Source organism: Lucilia cuprina, chromosome 4, assembly GCF_022045245.1.
Source record: "Lucilia cuprina isolate Lc7/37 chromosome 4, ASM2204524v1, whole genome shotgun sequence".
NCBI classification, from domain to species: Eukaryota; Metazoa; Arthropoda; class Insecta; order Diptera; family Calliphoridae; genus Lucilia; species Lucilia cuprina.
In genome coordinates this window covers 71,335,932-71,361,082 of record NC_060952.1, presented here as the reverse complement: position 1 = coordinate 71,361,082, position 25,151 = coordinate 71,335,932, and the positions used below count along the sequence as shown (strand labels likewise).

General features: G+C 25.0%; 1 protein-coding gene across 3 annotated transcripts; it reads left to right on the top strand.

Annotated features, from left to right (window-relative positions):
* Positions 1-209: 209 nt before the first annotated feature.
* On the top strand, positions 210-23,769 carry LOC111676164 (cyclin G). 3 transcript variants are annotated; one of them, XM_046950653.1, is made up of 7 exons: positions 212-362; positions 13,961-13,963; positions 18,168-18,949; positions 19,019-19,258; positions 19,350-19,724; positions 19,807-20,021; positions 22,434-23,769. In XM_046950653.1, the coding sequence occupies exons 3-7, from the start codon at positions 18,188-18,190 to the stop codon at positions 22,507-22,509; spliced, it is 1,668 nt and encodes a 555-aa protein (XP_046806609.1). In that variant the 5' UTR covers positions 212-362; positions 13,961-13,963; positions 18,168-18,187; the 3' UTR covers positions 22,510-23,769. The 3 variants fall into 3 exon arrangements, with proteins under 3 accessions (XP_023292851.2, XP_046806609.1, XP_023292852.2); XM_023437083.2 differs by lacking the exon at positions 13,961-13,963 and having other exon boundaries at positions 210-362; XM_023437084.2 differs by lacking the exons at positions 212-362; positions 13,961-13,963 and adding an exon at positions 4,944-5,773.
* The last annotated feature ends 1,382 nt before the right edge of the window (positions 23,770-25,151 follow it).

Genomic DNA, 25,151 nt, shown 5'->3' with positions numbered 1-25,151 from the left:
ACCCTTGCAAATAAGTTCTATAACGATAAAAGTAAATAAAATAGAACTCACGAATGCAAGCAAAAATTGTCTAAAGTAAAATATTCTTAATTTGTACAGTAGATAAATATAACTAAACATTTACTTTTTATAGATTTTAAACTAAATGCCATTAGAAGTTCTAGTATACATAAAACTAAATCAATCTGGCATCTTCATATGAATCAGTGCAACCAACATCGAAACGACAAAAATAATATGTCAAAGTCGAAAAATCTTCCGTGTCACAATTCTTGTTGAATTCGTGTTGAGAACTTTTCTTTTGTCCTCGTTCAAATTAAAAAAAAACCAAGAAAACTGATTCTAACTGCAGAAGCATCCGGGTAAGTGTTCCTTAATCTTCCAAATTCATAAATCAACGAAAAGTCCGGAAAAATTCATTGAAAATATGAAAAAGTGAGGCTAAAAATGGGCAAAAAAGTAAGCAAAATTTCCATTGGAGTGGTGAAATTCGAGCAGCAACAGCATGGGCATTCATTAAAACGTCATTCATTCATAAAAAAATGGCTATGACGTAGGGAAGTGTAAATATTATAATGAATTTGAAGTGTATTTGATAAAAAAACCTAATATTTTATAGGTAAAACAATTGGATGTCACAGTTTCATGCTTTTCCAGATTTTTCTTATCAGAGAAATTTGTGGAAATGTATATGTACAAATTTGGATGTGAATGTGATATAATTTCACCACCCCAGTAATTGCGTATTTATGGTATTTTCACCTTAGCAATAGAGTTGCTTTAATGAGTAGTATTTTTTATTGTTGTTACAGTGTTGTTAAGCAATGACAGATTGTGTAGTTTTGAAAGTTTATTTTAAAGAGCTTTCCTTTGCTTTTTTTAAATTAGTCATTTTATTAGTTTTTAAATAAAAAATGCAAAATATTTTTTTTTAACTGCCACTAAACCGTATGTTAAAAGTATGAAAATTTTGTTTAGATTTTTCTAGAGCAGATAAATTTAAAAACTTAATTATGATTATGATTATATTAAAATTTGTTTTGGTAAATTAAATCTTTACCACCTTATTCACAAGCAACATTTTTATTTTATAAAATGTTTGTAAAATGAAATTTCCATACAAAATCTAATTTATAAACCGTTTATAAAATAAAAATTTTGTTTTTGAATAAGGGAGTAACTCCCTATATTTATTAATTTCATTATCATTTGCATAGGTACCTATTTGTTTTAGTTAACAAAATAAATTTTGTTTTGTTACGAAATTTCAAAAGTATTTTCCTATTTCTGTATCAGCAGCTATTAGGGTGTGGTAGAACAATTTTAGACCTGGTTTGTGACAATTTTCGAGTTTTATAAATAATATTTGTTCTTTTTTCATTATCTGAGAATAAATGGAATACTAATTTAGCTAGTGGCCAAAAAATATCCTTTTTAAATATTACTATACAATATTGTAAAATATGATTTATTTCCTATATTTAAGTTATATTTTCTACACATTAGGGGCATTATTCATAACAATTTATAAAAGGTATATTAGACAAATTCTCATACAAAATTTGTTCAATAACCCTTTGATAAATTGTTATGAATAAGTCCCATTTGGGACAAAGACATTAATTGCGTGAACATGCAAATCGATTAAATGAAATATCATAAACATACACATGCCTATTCTGAATAGTGAAACCCTGGGAAATTAGTTCCTATGCAAAAGGGAATAAAATCCCGGATATTTTTAATTTTATTTTATAGTTTGACTAAATTAAAAATATAGCAAGTAAATATTGTATTTAAAATCATAAGAATTCAGGTGATTGATTTTACAAAATTTTAATAAAGAAAATTGATCTATAGTGAAGAGCAGCTACAATAATAACAGTTTCAAATTGATAATATGCGTCATTGGGTTCACTTACAAGTTGTAGTTTTTATTTAATTTTCTTTCATTACATTCAGTTCAGAGGTTAATAGAATTATATATTGAAAAATAATCTATCGATTCACGTAGTTTGTGCAATAATTGCGTACGGCTGTACTACTGGCTTGCAAGTAAAGAAGAGCAAAAAAAAGCAATAACAATTTACAGAAAACTCGTAAACAACTGCACAAATTGTTCTGATTGTATTCATAAGAAGTTATTGTGGTGGGCCAATTCTTATTTTATATATTTTTTGTTTTCTTTTCATTATTATTTCGATATCATCAGCTGCACTAGATTGTTGTTAATTTGGAACAGCTGTTTCTTTTTCATACAATACTTTTCTACAGATATTTTTATTGTCATTTCTTTTTTTAGTCGTTGATTATGTATTTTTTTTCTTTGTGGTAATATATTAAGTCTGTTATTTTGGCCAGTTCTTTTAACGTGATCTTTAGCTCGTATGCATTCGTTAATATTACGAACAGTAACAGCAACTATAACAAAAACGGTTTTATTTAGATGTCAGCTGATTTTGTTGTTTTAGCTGTGTTAACAAAATTTTAATTAAAAATTTCAATTTGTTTTTTTAAGTTCTTTTTGTATTGCATACTAAAATAAAAAGTGTAATCATACAAAATTATATTTATTTTGGATGTGAAGGTCAGTTAGTCGAAAATAATTAATTTTGCTGCTAATATTATATGTATAAGTTGTTTTGATTGTTTTTTTTTCTAATGTTCTCTTTCTAAACAACTTGATTTTATTTTTATTTTGTTGTTTTTATTAAACAATTTTTGTTTTGCTAAATATTTTTTGTTTTGTTTATATATTTGATATTTTTGTTATTTAATGTTTTTCTATACTAAACATACTTGTTTGACTACATAAGAATACCATTGTCGAATACATATAATATTTTTTGTCCATTTAGCTATATAGATTTATTAATTTTAAATATTTACGCCTTTATGTAGCTAATAATTATGATGATGATGATGATGTTTTCAATTTCTACTTATAGATATTTGTTTAATAAACAATTTGTTTTTACTATTAGATAATACAAAATGATATTTCGAGAAAAATTTTCTCTTGGCTAAACTTGAACTTGGCCAGCTAAATATTTTCCTTGACTTTCATTGAGGTATTTGTTATTTGTTATCAAGGTTAGTTAGACTTTGAATTTAAATTTGTAACGTTTAAGTGGGTTTTTTCATAACGTTATATCGAAACCGTTAAAATTAGCAGATGATTGGTATGTAATTTAATTTACATATTCAAATTCTCTTTTTAAATGTTGAATACAAAAAACTAGTTATTGTCTAGGAATTTTAATTAAATTTGTTTTAAAGTAATTAAATTAAAAATATTGTTAACAGTACATAGGTACTTATTTGTTAATATCTTTAACTGATTGACAATTATACATTTTAAGTTAGTTACACGTACGTTATTTAATTTATAACTCATTACTAAATTATTCTTTAACCTTGCTATTTATAGCACTGGAAAATCTCTTAATTCAAGTATTTTTATAAATGAATTTTTACAAATTTGAACAATTAAGTTCTCAGATGCGGGTAGTAGCACTTATGGACTTGCTCAAAGTTTTTTTAACTTTGTTTTTTCCTCAAAAAAATTATTTAAATTTCTCGAATATTTTTAACTATTTGATTTCTTTTCTTAAAAACCTATTTAAAATTTCCCCCGAGAAAAACTTCAACTTTGTTGCAAACTTACTTTTTATGTCCCCTCTCTATTTATCTGAGTTTCTGTTTAAATTACAGTCTTGTAAAAATTTTAATTTTGCAGTTTCTCTCATACATAGATATAATACATACAGACAAACACACATCCACATTCAAAAACTAAACAAACCATTGTCATTGTTTTGTCATTTTTAATGGTGTACTAAATAAACATCAAGTGGAACATTTTAGTAACGGAACATATTAAAATATAAATAATACATAACAGGGTTGGCAATGTTTATGGAATTAATAATGTTTATGGAATAATTTTTCAAATTATACAATTTAAATATTAATATTGAAAATAATAAATTTCAATATTAATATTTAACATCAGTCAGTATGGGGGTTGGGTTCGATGTCCATTGCACTACAACTCCATTATTTTGCCTTACTTCATACAACCGTACCCCCGAGTAGGGCTTTTGGATGAATAATTAGTTTTATCTTCTTAGTTTAATAGAAGCTATATGACACTGCCGATTTTTGTAATGATTGGGTCTCGTTTGACCTTACCTTACCCGCCACACAAACTCCCCATCAGAAAATGACTTCAATGCCAAAATTTTCGTATAAACACTAATACGATTTTTAAGTAGACGTAAACATTTTAGAAAGAGCAAATGCTAGAGCCCTTAAACTTTGTATAAACAACTTAGACATTCATATGAGTACATAGAAATATAATAGGCAGCCTAGATACAGTGGTGATGTTACTTGCCATATATAGAAATTCTTAAATTAAAATATCTGAAAAAATATAACTTGCTTATTAGTATTGACATGAATGTTTGGGACAAAAATGGGCAGGCCAGTAATAGGGAGCGTGGTACTTTCCTTTTAAATTAAGTACAAAAATTCGTAACTATAAGAGCTAGAATCTTCAAAAATCGTAAAGTGAGTTTTTTATTTATATTGATTTTTGGGGTAGCAAAAGTAAATGGCTATAGCTAGTATTTTTTTCTAAATTTCACTACACCTATTCCCATTCCTGTCATCTACAATAACGGGAAGCCATATTTGTTTCATTGCCATTTTTGAGAAACTTTTTGAAATAAGATTTTCACTTTTTTCTTATTACATTCAAGTAAACAACACACAAACACAGCTGTTCTCCTCTACACTTTGCTGTTGTTGCTACATATGTTTCATTCCGAATACCATAACGTTCCTATCTTCATGGTCAAATCAATGTAGTTGAAGGAGAAACAAAAAACAAGAAAACAGAAATTTTTTATGTGTTTAATTTTATACTGTGAACTGGAACTACAGTTTAGTTTCAGTTTAACAACATTTGAGAAAACAACGTATATTTGAGAAGTAGAGTAAATAAATACTAGATACAAGAAATTGAAAAAAAACCAACAACAAATAAAACAATATACATATATCCAAAATAAAATATTAACATTTAAAAAATAAAAGAAAATATTAGTGTTTTTTCTTTTATGTCTGTAATGTTTACGTGTGTGTGAATTATGATTTTTGTTAAAATCAACGTTTAAAAACTTTTTCTTCAACTCCCCCTCACAAAAAGAAACAACAAACACTTGACAAATGTTTTAATTAATCAAAGCCTAAAAATCGATTTTATTTTGCCAAGGAGGAACATATAAAACCAAAATCATGAATATTTGAAACAAATTTTTTTAACAAAAAATTTTGTTTCAATATCAATCGTCTGATTTGAATTGAAAAAAAAAACTTTGTATAAAAATAAAAAAGAGAAAAGAAAAAAATCGTTGCATTTTCGTAACTTTTTGTGATAATATAAATTAATTAAAATATTTTTTAAATTAAATAAAATTTTTTTTACAAACTAAAAAAAATCTATTTAAAAAAAGTACAAATTAGTTAAAAAAAATCATTTAGACTACTAAGACACTTTGTACTCATACAAACACTTAAAATTCATAAAAAATCTCACAATTCATCCTCTAAACACAAAGCAACGGCTCAGTTTTTGATTGTCCCAATAATCAAAAACCATTTTTCAACAATAAATTAAAAGTGCAATAATATTCAAACATCAACAACAAATAAACTAATTAAAAGAAAAACATTCCTCCTGCTTTTTAAAAATGGCTGTCAAAATGTAAGAATTTTATTTAAATTTATATATATTTTATATAACAATTCAAAAAAAAGTTTTCTAAGCCTGATTTTTTTTAAGTAAAAATTTTAAACAAAGACTTTTGTATGTATTTGTAAAAAGGGGGTGTTTGTAGTGGTGTGTTGAGGTTTTATTTTTCATTTTTTCAAATTTGACATTTTTAATGAGTGTATAGTAACAAATTTCAATTCCAAGTTGTTTCTGAATATGTGTTTTTAGTGTTATTTATTATAGGTATTTTTATAAAAAATAAATTTAAATAATCTTTTACATATAATTAGTTTTATTTTTGCAAATAGTAATGTATTCCCAATTTTTCTTTAAATTTCATTTTAAAGTTTCCAATTTCATCATATTAAGTAAAAGTTTCAAGTTGAGAGAAATTTTTAGCTATAAAAGATTTCATCAGTCAATATTTTAGCTTATTTGTGATTGAATAAACAATATTTTATGTATTAGGTAAATTTTTTTTAATTTTAATAAATTGTTTAAATTAAATATTTAGTTTACTGTATTTATGATATAAAAGAAATCATTTGATATGGCAACTTTATTATCTATCAAATTAGACATTTTCTTTGTTTTGTGTTGCTATTTCAAATTCGTTTTGTTTCATTTTTCATAACATACCTTTTAAAAGAGAGCTAAAGCCGAGCAAATTTCTTTTTGTTGCTTCTTTATAATTACAACAATAATAGCTACTCGTATATACTCTAGGTATAATTAAACTTAAAAACTATTTTTTAATAAAAAAAAAACTTAAAAGAAAAAATAATTTAGTAGTATGAGTACCTCAATCTATTAAAAATATAAATTTTTACTAGATTCTACTTTAGCTTATAATAAAAATACTGTATAACAGATGATTTCTATTTATTAGCTGTTGTTTGTTGTTGTTTTGTATTCAACAGCAGGGAGAGCAAAATAAAAATGTATTGACTCTCATCTTTCTATAATTGTGTGAACCACTACCAATACAATTTACTACAGGTTTTTTGTAGAATTGCGTCAGACAATTTTTTTTATAGGTCTAGTAAAATTGTTTGTATTTTTTATATTTTCTTTATAGAAAAGATATTAATTTTTTTTTTCAAAAACAATATTAATAAGAATATTTTTCCTAAATTATGTAACTTAATTGTATTTTTGCTGTTGTAGCTTAATGGCTATAAAAGTTGTCAGCTTTTCGTATTCTAGGTCATACGTATGGTAAAATAATTTGTTTAAATTAACCTATTTAAAATAAAATTTTAATTGTTGTAAACAAATAAACTTCCTTATTGTATGAGTAGGGCTTATACAATGCCTAGACATTGTTACTTTTGTTGATTGTGTTCAGTGCAACCTTCCCACGTAACCTTAAAAAATTTGGTCTGTTTCTTGATAAAACCCATTTAGGGGTTTTAAACTACACTCAAAATGTGTATGTGTGGGTGTTTTTTTGTTTTTCAAATAAAATTTTAAATTTGAATTTTTTTTTCTTTGTTTATTAAACAAATTTTTAACAAATATGTAAAATTTTGAATAAAGGAACTAAAACTAACAAAACCTGTACAATTGTTTTTGTTTACTTTGTATTTTTTCGGTTGATTTTCTTTAAACCGTTAGTTTTTAGCTCTTTATATCTATTTGTTGCTGGATTTTTTATGTTTTTCTTTTATATTTATTACTATTTTCGGTTTGTTAAAGAGAAACCTTTGTTTTTTTTTGTTTTAACATCCCCAGCAGTTTAATAAATAAATATGTTGTTTACATACCAGTTTTTTCTTAGTGGTTTATAGTTTTTTGTACCCTACACCCATAGAATGTGAAAAGTAGATAGACTCCTATAACCCACTCAAAATTGTTTTTGAGATTTTGATTCACATTTGTGCCATTAATGATACATTTTTGGCCATTAAGTTATTTTAAAAAGACTCATATTGGTCATTAGTCACCCAACAATGAATGGGAATGTATTTGTATATAGTTTACCTTGTATCATTGTAGGATATCATATAGTCGTTCTTACTTAACACAATCATTTTCGCTTTTTACTTTTTCCTTGTAATGCAGGTGTTATTATTAATTGTATGTAAGATTTTATTACATTAAAATTGTGACGACCCGCTGGCTCTTCTTAAAATTTTGACATGTATGTAGCTGTTGTTATTTCAATGAAATCATGTCTCATGTTTTGATGAGAATTAATTTTTTTCATGACTACAAATCTTTTAAATGAAATTTTATAATGTTAAAAAGAAATATCTAAAATTACCACATAACATTCTTCATAAATATTTTAGGTAATAAGTCAAAAAACAATGTTTTTTAGAAGATTACATTTTTTTTGGATTTTATAAACCTTTTTTTCTGTAAACAAACTATTGTTTAAAGAAAGTATAATATTGGTTTCTTTGCGATCGTATGTAACATTTGTAGTATGAGAAAATTTCTTTCCTTTTTTTGCCCCCTAGTTTCTCTTTTTATGACTTTTCTGTTTACAAAATCATTAAGTCAGTTCTTTTTCTTCTTTTATTTACTTTACATATGTACATTGTATTTATTTTCTGTCTGTTTGCATTTATTCTACTGTATTGTCTTAAAGTATATTGAACCCTTTTTGGGTTTTACTACTTTTCTGATATTTATACGGGCTAGGTTTCCTATTTCCTGTTGTACTCATATTTGAAGATTTGCTTTTTCTACGGTATTTTCTTATTTGAAAATTTGAACTAATCAAATAATGAATATTTTATCTTTCATAGACTCAAATATTAGTTTATAGAAACTTTTTCAACATTTTCTGCCAAATACTTCTTTATGAATGTTGTCAGATATTGTCCGAATATTTTTATTTGCAATTTACTTATCTTATTTAATTTTATGGTTTTAAAACAGATTTATTTTAAAACACCTTTAGATTTTTCTTGTCTCTACAAATAAATATTTAATAAATTTCATTGCAACCCTCTTTTTTAGATTTTTTTTTATTTTCAAACATTTGCATTAGTTACTGGAAATTTACGGTATTTTTATGATATGGTACTGGTTGTCGTTGTTATTTAACACCCTTTATAAAGATTGACATTTATAAGCTTGAAATAATTTTCAACCCTCATTGTTTTCATGTTTTATTGGCTGCTTTTTTAACAAAAAGCCACTTCTCTAGCAGCCAGAAGGAATGAATATGAGTTGTTTTAAAAAAATCAATGCCAAGCCAATGATAACCAGTTTATTTTTTATTATTACACCAAGGTATATACACATTTTTTTGCTCTTAAATTTATGTATAAATTATACAAAATGTAAAATAATTGAAGCTGAAATCCCCTTTAATTCTTTTTATTATATAAAAAGCAAAATGGTAAAATCACTCGTGCCATATTAAAACTCAATTGGATACAATAGAACAAATGAAAATATTACACTAATGTTGAAAAATTAACAAAATTTAAAAAAAAACCAGGTGCATTGTTTTACACTAACAGTTGGTCTGCTTTTTCTTCATTTAATGCATATTAAACAGCTGACTTTTGTAGTAATGAAAATTCCTTTAAATTATTTGTAATTTGAAACCCTATGTTCAGCAAATGTCAATAACTTTTTAATTATCAAGTTAAAAAAAATAAAATAAAACAAAAAGTTTCCTTTGTTTTTCTAGTCCAATGGTCAATTAAAATTAGTTCATACTATTTATTGTTAGCTTTAACTTATGTTTGTATGTATTTGTGTTTGTTTATATGATCATCAATTTAATTCACATGATAATTTACTACTGCAGTGTTTTTTTTTTGCAAACTCATATTTAGGTATTTGTTATTAATTGACTAAATAATAAGATTTTGATAAGGTTGTTTTTTTTCTAACAATCGTATTTATTCAATATAACAAACACTTGAGTTTATTTAAAACATGAACAAAATATTATTTATAATTCCTTTTAAATAAACGAATTTATTATAAGTTTATTAGTTTACATACAAAGTCAATGAACTTGATAAAATCGAAACAAAAATTTACTGCAAATGATTTTGAATATAAAATAGTTTGAGTATTTCATTGATTTTTTTAATTTCAAATAAAAATACATCTTGATGAAAATAATCTAAATATAAACTCCAAACTACCAGCTGTTTTAAAAAAGTTGTATTGTTTATATAAAGGAAATAATAAACAATTTTGTAATAATCTCTATTTCCAAACAATAACAACTTCCTTTTTATTATATTTAGCTGCTATATTAATCATAAGTTTTTGTAATTTTTGACGCCTTTGATATTTTTAATAACCACAGCAGCAGCTGTTTTTATCTATATTTTTAGTTTTAGTTGTCACCAGCCTAGAACCTAAAACTACACTTGGCATGCGCCCATTCCTTTTACAACGATGTCTAGCTATTTTTATATACTGACATCTGCATTGACTATTTCATTTATTTGGGGTGTTTTATTACAATATACAATTTCTTACACATGACTTAAGAACGTTTTGATCACCCTAGTTCTTTATATAAATAAAACGCTTCAAAGAAATAAGTTTTTTTTGTAACCTTGTAAAGAGGGTTGTTTTTGAGCTAAGAAATAAAGATTTTTGTAGGTAGAGTTTTAATTTACTTTCAAAAAGAAGAGAAAATCGATTTTGTGTGTAACATTTTCTAATTTAATTTGTTTTGGGCTACCGTTTCCATTTTTTCTTAAAATTATAAAGGTTAACGTTAGTAATAATTTGGTACGATAGTATTTTTTCTATAAAATTGTATTTTTAGGGTTTTACTTAGTAAATCATAGAAGGTCACTTCTTACTGTGCAAATTTAGTTTAGGAAATATTCCATATTACTCATAAAATTTAATATTTTTAAGAATGGTTAAATAACTCTTTGTTTTAATGAAATTTGAACAAAATCATATGACTCATACGTCATTAATATAAATCTATTTTATTGAAAACCTTTTAACTATAATGACGTAATCTTTTGATAAGAAGTTTGTTGTTTTTTTTTTTTTTTACTTTAGCTATTCTATTGTCTAAAGTGCATTTATTCCATATTATGCAATATTTGTTTGTTTATTTTTCAATCTCAATAAAACATTTAGCAATTGACCTTCAAAATAAGTTTGTAAGAAAATTAAGTTTTAATAATTTTTGTAGTAAAACCAAATTGGTTTCTTAAATTAGTTTTATAAAGCAAACACGATTATTTTAATAATCATCTTCATCATCATTATTAACATTGTCATTGTGTGACGTCTTTGGCTTTTTATTTTTATTATCTATAATTTTAAATTATACCACACAGCAACAACAACAATATGATTAATGATTTTTATTATTTATTTTATTATGGTTTTGCTTTTTCTTTTTGTTTATTTTCAAGTGCATTCAAATTGTAACAAATGAAACAATTTCAAGTTTATTGCCATTAAATTAAAATACAAAAAACGTTACCAAATAATAAAACAACTTGAAAATAATAAAAAATTTATTAGTTTAGCAAAAGTTTTGTAATAGTAGTTTAAAGTACACTTTCTATTTAAATATTACTTTTAAAAACTTTTAGAAAATAATATATATTTTTTTATTATAAAGAGAGAGTTCTTTTCGGGGGAAAACTTGCTGTTGATAAAACTGCCCGGAGTAGGCTCGGGTATAACCCACAATATTTCAAATAAAAGATCAATTTAATAGCATTTTCTCGATTATCTATTTAACATGATAATAAATATTAACCTACTTATGACAACAACTAACACTTTCATTTTTTTATTTAAATTTGACTTATTTCAAAGCAACAAAGTCCAATTATCTGCATATCTTTAAAATCTCTAAATTACCAAATAAAAATTAAACATAACCTCAATATTTTTACATAAACCCTTTAATAATTTTACTTATTAAATTATTTATTTAATTCAATTGACAAAATGTTTTAAGACAGAAACAAGCAAACAATAAAAAAATAACTTGACAAAAATTTGCGTAATAAATTTCGTTGTTTGGTTTGTTTTACAATTATGGCTAAAAAAGAGAAACTTTTTATTTTATTTTTTTTTTCAAATTTATTTGAAGTTGATGCGTCTAGCTGAAACACACACATACAAACACATACAAAGCATAAACTTAAATAAACAATAAAAATTGATAAACAAAAGTGTTTGAAATTTTTAGCTAAAATATGTTTATTTTACTTTACAACGCCTAAAATTGGAGAAAAACTGGTATTTTTGCAAAGTTTAGTTATAATTTTCAACTATTTTGGAATTAGTTTCAAATTTACAATTTGCTCAATTTTAGAAAATTTTAAAATTTGATTTCAAATAACGTGACCTTATTATAATTTAAAATGATTTAAATTTTTTTGCTAACAAATCCATTTATTTAAAATTTTTAATTTTAATTCTGAATTTTGTCATAAGTTATTAGTTTTTTTTTATACTTTCGGCATGATTTTCGCATGTTCTTCCTCCAGTATTATTTTATAGACACGAGATCTTGTTATTTTATTTTTCAAATTTAAATTGATGTCATTAAAATAACAATATTTGAAAAACAAAACAAAAATAAACTTAAATACAAAAACAAACAAAATTCGCATTATCATGGTGCAAAAGAAAAAATATAATAAATTAAAATAAATTAAATATATACCTATGTGTATGTGTACCTATAAATAACAAAACTATAGTAAATGAATATGGTCTAGACTACAAATTAATTTGAAATAGGTATAAGAGAATTTAATCAAGAATTCAAATACGATTAAATAACTCGGTAAGAACAACTTAAAGATTTTCTTAATTGAATTAAAACTTTATAAATTTAAAAAAATGTTCGATTAAAATCTGAACAAGTATTCAAAATATTTATAAAGTATTTAAAATACAATTAATTGTTCTCGAATACTAATCCAAAACTGATTTTGACAAAATTGGGTTATTAAATACATTCGCTACCTACCCAATTCTAACTGAAGCCCGATATTTGATTAAATCTAAAAAAAGTATATTATATTGAAATAAATACATAATTGAAAATAAAATTAGCAATATATTTAAAGAACTTTTCAAAAGTTTTGAACCAAATTTACTTTAAAAAAACATCGTCTGATTTTGGGAACAAAGAAACTAATGTTTCTGTATGTGTGATATATTTTTTCAAATACATTTTGTTATCAACCAACACCAAGTCAATCTAACTTGAATAAATAGTGAGCAAATAGACAAAAAAAAGATCAAGAGAGTGTAGCAAATGGGAGAGGAAGGAGGGTTTTTTTATATTAATAAAGGGGAATTAGAGAGGGGCAACAACTACTTAATACTTTGTATAAATTTTTTTATTATGTAGGTATAGATCGCCATTGTTAAGTTTTTTTTTTTGTTTTTGTTTATATTTTCGAGTATGTTGAGAATCGTAAAAAAACCTACACATGTATATATTTACATATTTCTAATGAGTGTGTGTGTAATATATGCTTTATGCTTTGTACTTTGAAACTTTGTTTTTGTTATTGTTTCGACTTTTAATTTTGTAGGCCGTTATTTTGTTTTGTTATGTTACTTACTACTATTTCTATGCTCTCTTCTTCTTCTTTTTGAGTATTAGAGTTGATTTTTTTTGAGTTACTCCCTAAAATTAACTACTATTTTTACGATAAAATAGTAAATTGTACCTTCAAAAAAATGTACAGTTTTGGCTTAAGAAAATAATTTCATTTTCACTTTTGTTTTTTTTATTATTAGAATCTAAATTTTAGAACTTAATTATTTATTCATATTGATAACAGCTTAGTAAATATTAAAACATAAGAATAAATAAAAAACTTTAAACAGGTTCTGTGGGTGCGCGACCTTCTTCTCTTAGTTTCGTTTTTTTTGTTCGGGGTTTTTATGTTTTAAAATAAAATTATGATTTGTAGGTATGTTTTTTTTTTTTTTTTTTGGTTTATCTTCATATCTATGATTTATACTATTCTTCTTGTTTATTTATATATATTTTTTAAATTAATAAATGACTAAAACGGAAATAAAAAGTTATGTATTTATGACGAACTATGATTTTAAAAATAATAATAATAATAATAATAATAATAATAAAAAATGTGTCATTTTACATGACTAAACTTCTTTTGAATGTTTCATGATGGTTAAATTTTCTTATAAAATAAATTATTAATATGCAATTATTCACAGACTGTTTTAAAATTTAAGCAATATCTTTAGAGAACAGTTAAATTAGCATTTGTTCTAAATTCATGGTATATTTTTAAACGTATTTCTAAGATAACGCTTGTTAAATGTTAAATTAGTTATCATTTTGTATTTGATTTGTATTTCAAATTGTGTATTTAAAAAAATAAATTTAACAAACTTCCTTGATTTGTTATTATTTAAAATTTATATTCTTTAACTGTTTTATATAAATTTGTTAACCTCGCTTTTCTAAAGTTTTTTGAACTCCTCCTTGTGGTTTATTTATTTATGACTGGCTCTACCTCCCGATTTATACATATTTTTTTTTAATTTTTGTTACAATATGTGTTTTGTATTAAAATAAAATAATTTTTTTTTCATTATTTGTTAAATGCATTAAATTTTAATGTCAATAACACTGAATGTTTTTGTTAATGAACTTTATTTTGTACATACATACATATATTTTTTCATTATTATTATTTGTTAAAATTCAAAGTTAACTAACTTTACGTTTGTTGAATATTATTTTAGCTTTATGAAAAAAACCTTGATTATATATTTTTATTTTTTAGAAGGTAATAAACAAGAAAATTAACCAAGGAAGTTTTTGTGTAGCTTGTTAATTAAATATAATTAAAATCAAGACAAAATATAGTTTTGTTTTGTTTTGTTAAAGATATACTTAAAGAATAATAAAATATTTTCATAACATAATAGATTGTTTTGTATTTTTTTATTATTTTTTAAACATTTTAAGTATAAATCGCAAAAATATGGCAACATTTTTTATAAGCCAGACCTTTTCCATTGTTTATTTTCATTTTCTCTTTTAGCTTGCATTAATATTTTCATTTCGCCATATTACAAATTATAGAGAGAAAGTCAACTAACGCAATAGACAAAAAAGCAAACACAACTAAAATATGGCAACTTCTTTGCTTCAGAAATAACTGTAAATTTTTAAATTAATTTTTCGGTAAAATATTGCAACCGTTTAGTGAAATTTGTTGTAATGTAATTTTGCAAGACCCTTAATAGTAGGAGCTACACTAATACTATATATTTAGCTGCTCTCCCTAGATTTTTTTTGCTTCTTTAATACGATTTTTCCCATAAATAAATATAATTATTGTGTGGCGACCTAAATTATATAGTTTTTTCTTTTCAATATACTTCATGAAATGAAATTAAATAAATATGTATGTATGTCTGTACGTACAAGTTTTGTGTATATGGCTATATGTAAGTTTTGGTTTGTATATCCAGTAAAGTGTTTTTATTAACAGCAGACTGTCTAAAATAAAAAATGCCTAGAAAATGAAACCAGAGACAGACAGACATACAAGTTTTTCATTAAGAAAATATAATAAAAAACTTCTTGTTTTTTTTTTGTAATAGATTTTTTATTTTTCCGTTTTGTTATTGCTTTATTATTTTAATTCAAATTGCAATCAACGCCTTAAGTATTTTGTTATGGATGCAACTTGTTTAGAGTTGCAATGGACGTCAGACGTGAGTTCATCCATTTTTATTGTTAGTGTTTATGTTGTAATTTTGTTTTTTTTCTCATTCTATATTTTTCTTCTCATTCTCTTTCATAAATAAAACATCAACAACTGGGGAGCTGCTGTAATGAGTTTAATATTTGGATTGTTGTTTTTCTTCCTTTATTGTTTTCTTTTGTTTTATGTTGTTTATGTTTTGTTTATGTTTTTATTGCTATTGCTGCGTACGTGCTAAATATCTCGTTGTTTATTCTTCTTCATTTAACACCATAAATTTAAGTTTTGTTTAGACAAAATTTGTAAGTTTTTTGGCTGTAAGTTTGTTTTTTTTTCTTTAATTTATTCGTTTCTGTAAAAATTTTCATAATATTATGTATGTACCTATGTGCAATGTTGTTATAACTGAAGTGGGTTATAAAAAATCAATATAACATTTTATTATCTAAACAATATTTATCTATTAGTTTGTTAAGATATTAATTTCATGGGGTTGTTTGTTGTTGTCGTTGCTATATGCATTATCAATTACTAGCTTTACACACCCTTTAGCCCCAACAATAGCTGCCGTAATTATTTTGTACAAACAATTTATTGTTTCAATATTAAGTTTAGTTTTTGTAAATTTTTACACATGTTACCGATTTTGTATTAGTTGTTGCTGTTACTGTCTGCAAAGGTTTTATTTGTCATTGAGAATAATGCTACTGTTGTCATTTGAATTGTTTCTTTTCATATTTTTTATATTTAACAAAACGAAAATTTAATAAATTAGGCAGATTTTTCTATACATTTTTTTGATATCTTGATCAGTTTCTCTTATTCTAAATATATAAAAAACTGTTACCTTTTTTGTTCAAATTAAGCTATATAAAGTTAAGGTTCACTGAAAGGTAAACAAAAGAAAAAGTTGCCACATATCCTTTCTCTTTCAACGATATGGCAGTCTTACTAGTTAGTAATTGACAAGCTGTGGCAACATTAAAAAATATTTGTCAACATTTGTTTATTTACTGCCTTATTCATAAACATTTATCAAAGGTTTACAGAACAAATTTTGTATGAAAATTTGATTTATAAACCTTTTATAAAAGTTTATGAATAAGACCCTTACTATTTATATCAAAAATATTACATTTTTAAACAATAAAATTAGACATTTTCTAAAATTAGACACTCAACTTGTTTACTAAACTATAGAACACTAAAAGTATAAAACATTTTCTATGGAAATTTTGTTGATATTTTTTAAAATTTACATCATGTTGTTGTTTAACATTGAAATCAATAGAAAGAGCAACCTTGGAAATAAATTTGTTTACTTTTTTAACCAAAAAAATAGCCTCAAAACAATAATGTAAATATATTTTGGTTATTAATAATATCAAAAAGACAATTTATTTAATTTTATTATATATTTTTTTGCACGAATTCACATATTTTTATAACTCATTTCCTTCAATTACGACTAATTATTATTATTTTCTTTTACTTAATTGAGTTTTCACTATATTCCAGAAAAAAACCAATCAAAACACACCCACAAATATGATTTATTTTTTTATTTTTTTCAACTTTAAACTAATTATTTTTTATATTTTATTCCCACCCCCTTCCTTCTCACAGACTGTAAGTTTTTATAAGGAAAAAAATATCATTTAGCAAAATTACATACAACGTTGAAAAACTACAACATTTAAAACATTTAAACAAATTAACTACGAAGTTTTACTCGAAAAAGAAAACTTGTAGAACAAAATTTTTAAGAAATAAAAATTTTTAACAGAAAAAAAGTGCAAGAGTTTATTATCGTTAAAACTTTGAAAAATAAAGTTATAGAACCAAAACATAATAAACCAAAAATTGTGCTTTTTTTAAAAATTTTTTAAAATTTAAAAAATTTTATAAAATTAATAAAGCGTACTTTTTAAAATCGCCTAAAACATATAAATAAATTGGGACAAAGCTATTTAGTGTACTACAAGAAAAAAAAAACTTGTACACTTTAAGCAAAATCAAAAATCATCAAAAACAAACTAAGAAATTATTTACTACAAACATAGTGAGGGTTTACATTGTTTGTTGTTTGCAAATTGTTGAAAATATTGGTTTAGAAGAATCATAAAATAAATCTTCTACAAACCAATTAAAGAATAGTACTAAGGTTATTGAAGCTTACAAACAGAAGTAGCATTTTTCAAGTGCGTTTAAAAAAGCTTTTGTTTTTCAATTAACCAGTGTGTACAACACAAGTAGCAAACAATAAATTTTATTTTCGGTAAAATTTTTAAAATAAAATTTTAATTTAAAGAATAACTAGGTTGGGCACCTTTTAGTTTTCGTACGAAAGCTAAGGTAACTTGTTTATACAAAACTAACAGAAAATCAAAGTTTTAAAGCTTAATTTAGTTTCTTTAAAATTGCTTTATTCTTTTAAAAAGAATTAAAAAAAAAACAAATACAATTCACATAAAAGATTGAGAGTTTAGTTTTCATTTTGAAATTAAACTCGTTGATATCGCCATTGTTTTTAGTGCTTGCATTGAAAACAATAAGCTGAAAATAAAATCAAACAATTATTATTAAAAACCTTTTAAACGGCCTAGAAAGCTTTTTTTCAAAGTAATTCTTTGAAAAAAAAGTAAGAAATTTTTGTTAATATCCAAAAAACATAAAAATTTTCCCATCACAACTAAACATAGGTACTAGGCCAGCCCTCACAATGTCTGTCCCTGTACGCTACTCTGCTGCCGCCAATTACGCCGTCGCTGATAGTGGTTTAACAAATACTCTGAACAACAACGAACACGAGCAATACCAACACTACGCCTCCGAGGAGTTGTATAGCAGTCATTTGTATAACCACCACCAACAACAACAGCTGAACAACAGCATCTACGGCTTTAACAACATTTTGGAGGAGCAGCAGCAGTTGATGCAGCAGAGCACATCGATGTCTGTGTCGGCAAAGCCACAAGAAGACCTGGTAGGAGCAGGTAATTCAGCAGCAGGAGCCTATCACCATCATCAAATGAATCAGCAGGAGCAAGCCACCACCTCGGCCAAGGCCAGAGAAATGATGGCTGCTCAGTTGAATGAGATGCCCACAACATCGGCGATGGCGGCGGCAGCAGCTGAATCTGCAAATACTGCGGCTATTAATGGCAGCAGCCACACTGCAGAGATGCGAACTGAGTGGATGAGGATGTCTGACGAGGGCCGGTATGGAACACCGGGTGCTGCTGGCTTAGATTATCAGAAATTTGAGCTGGAACAACAACATCAAACAACACCTAATCTAATGGACCAAACCATGGAGCCTTCGTTCACGGACAATGAGAAGAATAATAGTAGTAGTAGCAATAACAATTTGGAAGATGAACTAACATCGATGTCATCTGAGGAGCTTTACAATACTCTTAAGGAATATGATGCTCTACAGGATAAATATCATACTGTGTTATTATTGCCTAAGGAATCAAGGGTATGTTGTAAAAGCAATTTTAACAATTTCTGAAGTTTTATTAAAATTATGCATTTTTTTAATTTCCAGCGTGAAGTTACAGCTGGCGGTCGTGATGGCTCCGCTTATGTTTTACGTTGCCTTAAAATTTGGTATGAGCTGCCCTCCGATGTTCTATTCTCGGCCATGAGCTTAGTGGATCGTTTTCTAGATCGCATGGCAGTTAAACCCAAACACATGGCCTGCATGAGTGTGGCCTCTTTCCATTTGGCCATAAAACAATTGAATTTGAAGCCTATACCCGCCGAAGATTTGGTAACAATATCACAGGTGTGTATTTAAGAAAAAAATATAAAATTCTTTATTCCTGCTTTTCATTATATTTGAAAAATTTATAAAATTGTTTTTTATTTCTCTTTAGTGTGGTTGCACCGCTGGCGATTTGGAACGTATGGCTGGTGTAATTGCCAATAAATTGGGCGTACAAATGGGTCATGCACCCATTACGTCGGTCAGTTATTTGCGCATTTACTTTGCCCTTTTCCGTAATCTGGCCAAAGAAATTGGCGGTCAATTCTTTGAATTCTATAAACAACTCATCAAATTGGAAGAATTGGAAAATCGTTTGGAAATATTGCTGTGTGATGTAAAAACAACTGTTATTACACCATCCACTTTAGCTTTGGTCTTGATATGCCTGCATTTAGATTTTCACATTAAGGAATCATATACACGTGGTAGTCCCGAACTAAAGCATGTCTTTGAATACATACTCTTCTTGCAACAATATATGAGGGTAAGTTTTTCTATTAACAGAAAAGAAAAAAATCGAAAATTAAACATATATTTAATGAAATATATTTAAAATTTTGTTATAGATTCCCGATCGTGTCTTCACCTGCGGTTTTAGTATTGTTTCGGGTATTTTGTCCCATTACAACGGACAAAATAAACAACCCTATAAGCAACGTTTGGTTTGGAAATTATCTAGCCGCACTTTACGTGTATTGCGTCCAACCAATCGCTTTTCAACAGACCTGCCCACCATTGATGAAGGCATTACTAATGCTATGGATGATGGTTTACGATCCAGGTAAGATATTGTTTTTTTTTTAATTTTTTTTAAATAAATTCATTAGATGAGGAAGAAATGTTTAGTTCAGATTGGAAAGAAGTTTAAGGAAAAAGCTATTTAGCAGTATTTTTAATCTTTAAGAAAAGGCAACAATTCTATAAGTTCGAATTGTTGGTGTAATTCCAATAGATTCTTTATGTTTCTTTATTGTATTGGTTTAATTGATTTATAGTGTAATATAAAATAACCTGGAATATTTTTGAATAATATTTAATTAGTTTCTAAAATGGGTTTAAAAACAAAATCCCATTAAATTTTCTAATCGATGGCAGAAAAACAAATAAACAAACAAATAAAATTTAAACACCCGTGTAGCTATTTTTAGTTTTATATTACTCCCTCCAAGTATGTAGTTGTTATTGCAAATTTATAAAAACAACAACATAAACAGCAACAATTAGAAAAAAGTGTGACTTTGTCTGCTGCTGGCTGGCATAAACAAGTTTCTAAATTATTCCATTAAAACAAAAATGTTTTTAACAAAAACCTAAAAAAATTCAAATGTTTATTAGTTTATTTTGTTAGAGTATTTGTTTAAATGTCTCGGTATTAGTGCTTCGTATGTGATTAACATTGTCATGAGACTTTTTTTCTATTTTTTTTTTCAAATATATGAGATGTATTTTTGTTATTTCTTTTTCTATTATTATTATTATCATAAATTTGCTAAGCCTAAATAATATACAACATTTGTACAAACATAGGTACACATATACATATGTACATATATTATCTGTATTTTATATATCTATTTGTATGTATGTAGGGCTGTGTGTGTACACACTTTTGAAATCTTTCATACTACATCATAAAACCAAAATAAATATGTTGTTTGTTGGTGCTGAAGTTTTTTTTTTTTTTTGGAAACAATCGGTAGGAAGAGGTGTGTAAGAGAACTCTGCCAATTGATTTACGTAAATCGAAATGATTAAAAAAAATTAAATAAAGTAAATACGTAAATATTTCAAACAAACAATTTGCTGTTTATTATTCATGAGCATAATGTTGATTTTTCCATATTTTCTTAAATTATTGTTTTTTTTTGTCATTTTATTAAAAATTGCTAATTTGTCTTTGTTTTAAATTATTATTTTCTACAATCTTATCTAATCTTTTAGCAAAATGTTTATGTTCTTGCCAATCTTTTTTCTTGTTTTTTGAAATTTGCTGTATTTCAATTTTATTTTTTTATATTCTAGATTTTTTGTTTATCTATAAACATTTTATTGTTTATAATTGTTTAATTTTAAAAATAAAATACCAACAACAAGATCCTTTTTAAGTTCAATGCACTTTTATTGTCGCAATTTATTTTTATAGGCATTTTAGAAAGTTTATTTTTTAATATTTGTATTTGTTTATCTGCTCGGGTTTTTTGTTTTCTACGTGCGTCAAAACACACCTACTTGTCTGCTTAGTTAAGCTTTAGCTGCATTTAATGCAAGTATTTTAACATAAAACAATTGAAGGTCAAATGAGACTTAAGCAATACAAAAGAAAATAAGTTTATTAAAGAAATTGTTGAAAAAACTTAATTGCAACGAATTTAATTTGATCCTAAATATAATGAAGAAATTGTTCAAGAGAGTAGTAACAGGAATTTTAATATTTAATATTCTAGGGTCAAAGAACTTTATATTAAAACTTTTAATAAAAAAACATGACAAGTTAAGACTACTGTGGTGATGATGAAAAGTCCCTGCCAACATTTAAAAACCTTTGCCTTTGTCTACATTATCATATTTTCTTGTTGTTTTTCAAAAAAAAGTAGTTTGTTATCATGTTTTTTTAGTCTCTGACGTTAGTTCTTTTTCATTAATTTTCTAACAAGTAAATTAGTTTATTTATGATAAAAATTTTCTTTTTAAGTATTTGTTGTATGTATTATTTAGCACATTGTTTTTCACGTTATGACAAATCAAATCTTTCTCCCGAGTGTGTTCACATGATTTGTTTGTTTTTCTACTTAGCAAATCAAATCAAATAATTTTCAACATGTTTTTGTTTTGTCCATAATGATAACCTATTTAGTTTAAATAAAACTATTTTTAATAATAGAATTAGAAGCAAAAACAAAACAAAGAATAATTATAAAAAAGCAATATGTTAAAGGTTGTTTACGATTAAAAAGAAATTGGAATTTGCGAAAAATATTGTAATACTTTATGTAGTTTTAATTTTCGAAAATTCGAACTTATGTTCGAAATATTTTTCCAATCATGAGGAGACAAAAGATATTTATATTGTATATATTTTCCAATTTTGTGCTTAAATTATTACCAAATTATAACAATACACATAAAATCATAATCCTTTTTTCATTTAAGAGCAAATTTTTTACATTTCTCCATTTTCTTTTTCTATTTACAGAACCGAAAGTATTAGTTCCGAAGAAGAGGAGGACTGGCCAACTTCACCCATTATTCCAATTTTCGAACAATGTTAGTACGAGTTCAGAGGCGTTCAACAACAACCAGAACAACAATAAGAACACAACAAAGAAGAGCATACAACAGGATGAAATATGCTATAGAAAAAACTTTAAAAAATTTTTTATTTTCTACCAAACAAACAGAAGAAAAACGAAAAATTTTGCCCCCATTAGAAAAAAACGTATTTAGTTCAAGTGTATGCAAGCAGAAATGGAACAGAGAGAAGACATTAACCAAATGCTGCCAAAACTTGAAAACATAAACAGATAAGGAAGGAAAGCCAAGAGTTTTGAAGGAAAAAGCAAACAAAGCTGCTACTGCAAACTAAATACGTCAAGTGGATGAGAAAGAAAACAAACAAACAACATCACCAAACTACAAAAAAACATATCCTGCAAGATTTTAAAAATTCATTTATTTTCACTCTTTCTTTTCTTTCTAACGGACTCGTACTAAAAAAAAGAACATTTGTAAGAAAAATAAAAGGAAAACACAGGAGATGCGTGTATATTTTTGTAAACATTTGAAGAAGTAGAAAAACAACACAAAGTGCATCATAATATTCTTTAACTTTTTTCAAACCCTCTCCCCGGAGTGTTGTAAAGAAAAAAACAAAAGCTATAGAAATTAACAGAAAAAACTACATACAAACATAAAAGTTGATGATACAAAAACTACAACCAACAACATGATATTTTAAGATGAAGAATACCACAATTAATAAGTTTAATATCCAAATTTTATTATTACCATAGCGAAAAAAAAACTAAAAAAAATCTAAAAAAATAAATAAATATAAACAAAAATATAAAAAAAATACAAAACAAAAACTTTGGAAGCGGACCATCATATACCAGGATTGATGTAGATCCGAACCTACAAAACAAACACAACAACAACAAACAAACAACATGTTTTTTTCATAAACGACAGCTGTTTCAATCCACAATAGTTTCTGGAGAGATTTTAAAAGTTGATAACTAAAAATAGCTTCAAGTGTTTTCACACACTTTAAGGTAATTTTATTCTCGACTTTAATCATGCCATTTAACTATGAGGATTGCGGAATTTATTGTCTGAGCGTTTTATTTGTTCGGAAAAGTATGTGTTTCTCTTTTAAAAAACACTCTCTTCTTCTTGAATATATTTGGGTTCGCTCAACATAAAATATTGAAATATAAATAATTATATAATTTATTACTAGAGCCTACAATTAAGTGGAAAAAAATCTTTAGAAAAAAAACAATATTAAAACAAAAAAACCCAAACAAAAATTATAAAAAAAAATTTACAAAAAATTACAAAAAAATCTATCAAAACTTTATATTATAAAATTCTTAAAAAGCAAAAAAAAAAAACTTAATTACCATAAAAGAATAATAATAATATTAAAATTAAAAAATAATTAATTAATAATAGTTTCTGAGTGTTTCAATGTTTGTTTTCATTTCAATTTTATTTAAAAAAAATATCATTTCGTCTTAATAGTTTTTAATTTAAATTAAATACTTTTTTTTTAATTCATATTTGTCTTTTATATATTAAAATATAGAAAAATACCGTAATATTTGTTTTTCCTTTGGACCTTTATAATAGTTTTCATATTTTTATTTGTAATTAAACAAAACATCTGAACAACACCAACAAAACCAATGTATGTTTTCTTTATTAAAATAACAGAAGTTTTTTTTATTATAGAGAAAATGATATTTTCTGATTTCTTTATTAAAGTACAAATTTTAAGAGATTCGTTCTCTCTTTCTATTAAAATCAATCAATCAATCTCACTGTAATATTGTGAAATATTTTGTTAAATGATTTTGTAACAAACAAAAAAAAAAACGAAACAAAACAGAAAAAGAAAACTAAGAAAAAACAAAAATTAAACAATTTAAAGAAAAATTTATTTATTTTTTTAAATTTGTTGTACAAAAATCTCAAATATTTAAAAATTTAATTTGAAAATTTTGTTTAAGTTTTGTGGTTTTTTAGTTTTCAAACTTTTGTCTGCCTTTTAAAAAAGTATTTTGTAAATTATGTTTAACTGAAAAATCATTTGAAACTTTTTGTCAATTTCAAGTAGTGTATAAAATACTTAAAAAAACAAACATTTTTAACACCTAAAGTATATTTAATACAAAAAAAATTGTTAAATTATAATTTTATTTAATTGGAATTGTAATTTTCAATTTCATTTATATACTCTACTTTAAAAAAAAAACATTAATTTTAATTGAATTATTTGTTAATTTTTTTTGTAACTTACCTTTTAAAATTTCTCCTCTAACAATTTACTTTATTTTTTTTTAATAATAATTGTAATTCAATACAAATAAAACTTTTGTTTTAACATTATTTGTTTTATGAAATTATAAAACTTAATTTCTTACTATTTAAAGTTTTATAATATTTTGTAAGCAAAATGTGTTTGTTTTTTTTTTCGAAAAACAAAAACAAAAGTTTTATTTACATTTAAAATTATAAAAGACCTTTAAAAGTCTTTGAAAAAAAAAATACCCAAACGCCTAAAATGTGTATAAGAAATGTTTAAAAATTATAAAAAAATTAAACAAATCAAAACAACAATGTAAAACTTGTTAACAAATTTTGCAAGTGAGCAGCCGCTTAAAAACCACCAAAATGAAAAAAAAGTAAC

Bases quoted from the DNA above. Each gene is read 5' to 3' on its own strand.
- LOC111676164 (XM_023437083.2), top strand. From the start codon at position 18,188: ATGTCTGTCCCTGTACGCTACTCTGCTGCCGCCAATTACGCCGTCGCT. The intron at 19,725-19,806 runs GTAAGTTTTTCT...ATTTTGTTATAG, and splicing joins TCTTGCAACAATATATGAGG to ATTCCCGATCGTGTCTTCAC. The intron at 20,022-22,433 runs GTAAGATATTGT...TTCTATTTACAG, and splicing joins GATGATGGTTTACGATCCAG to AACCGAAAGTATTAGTTCCG.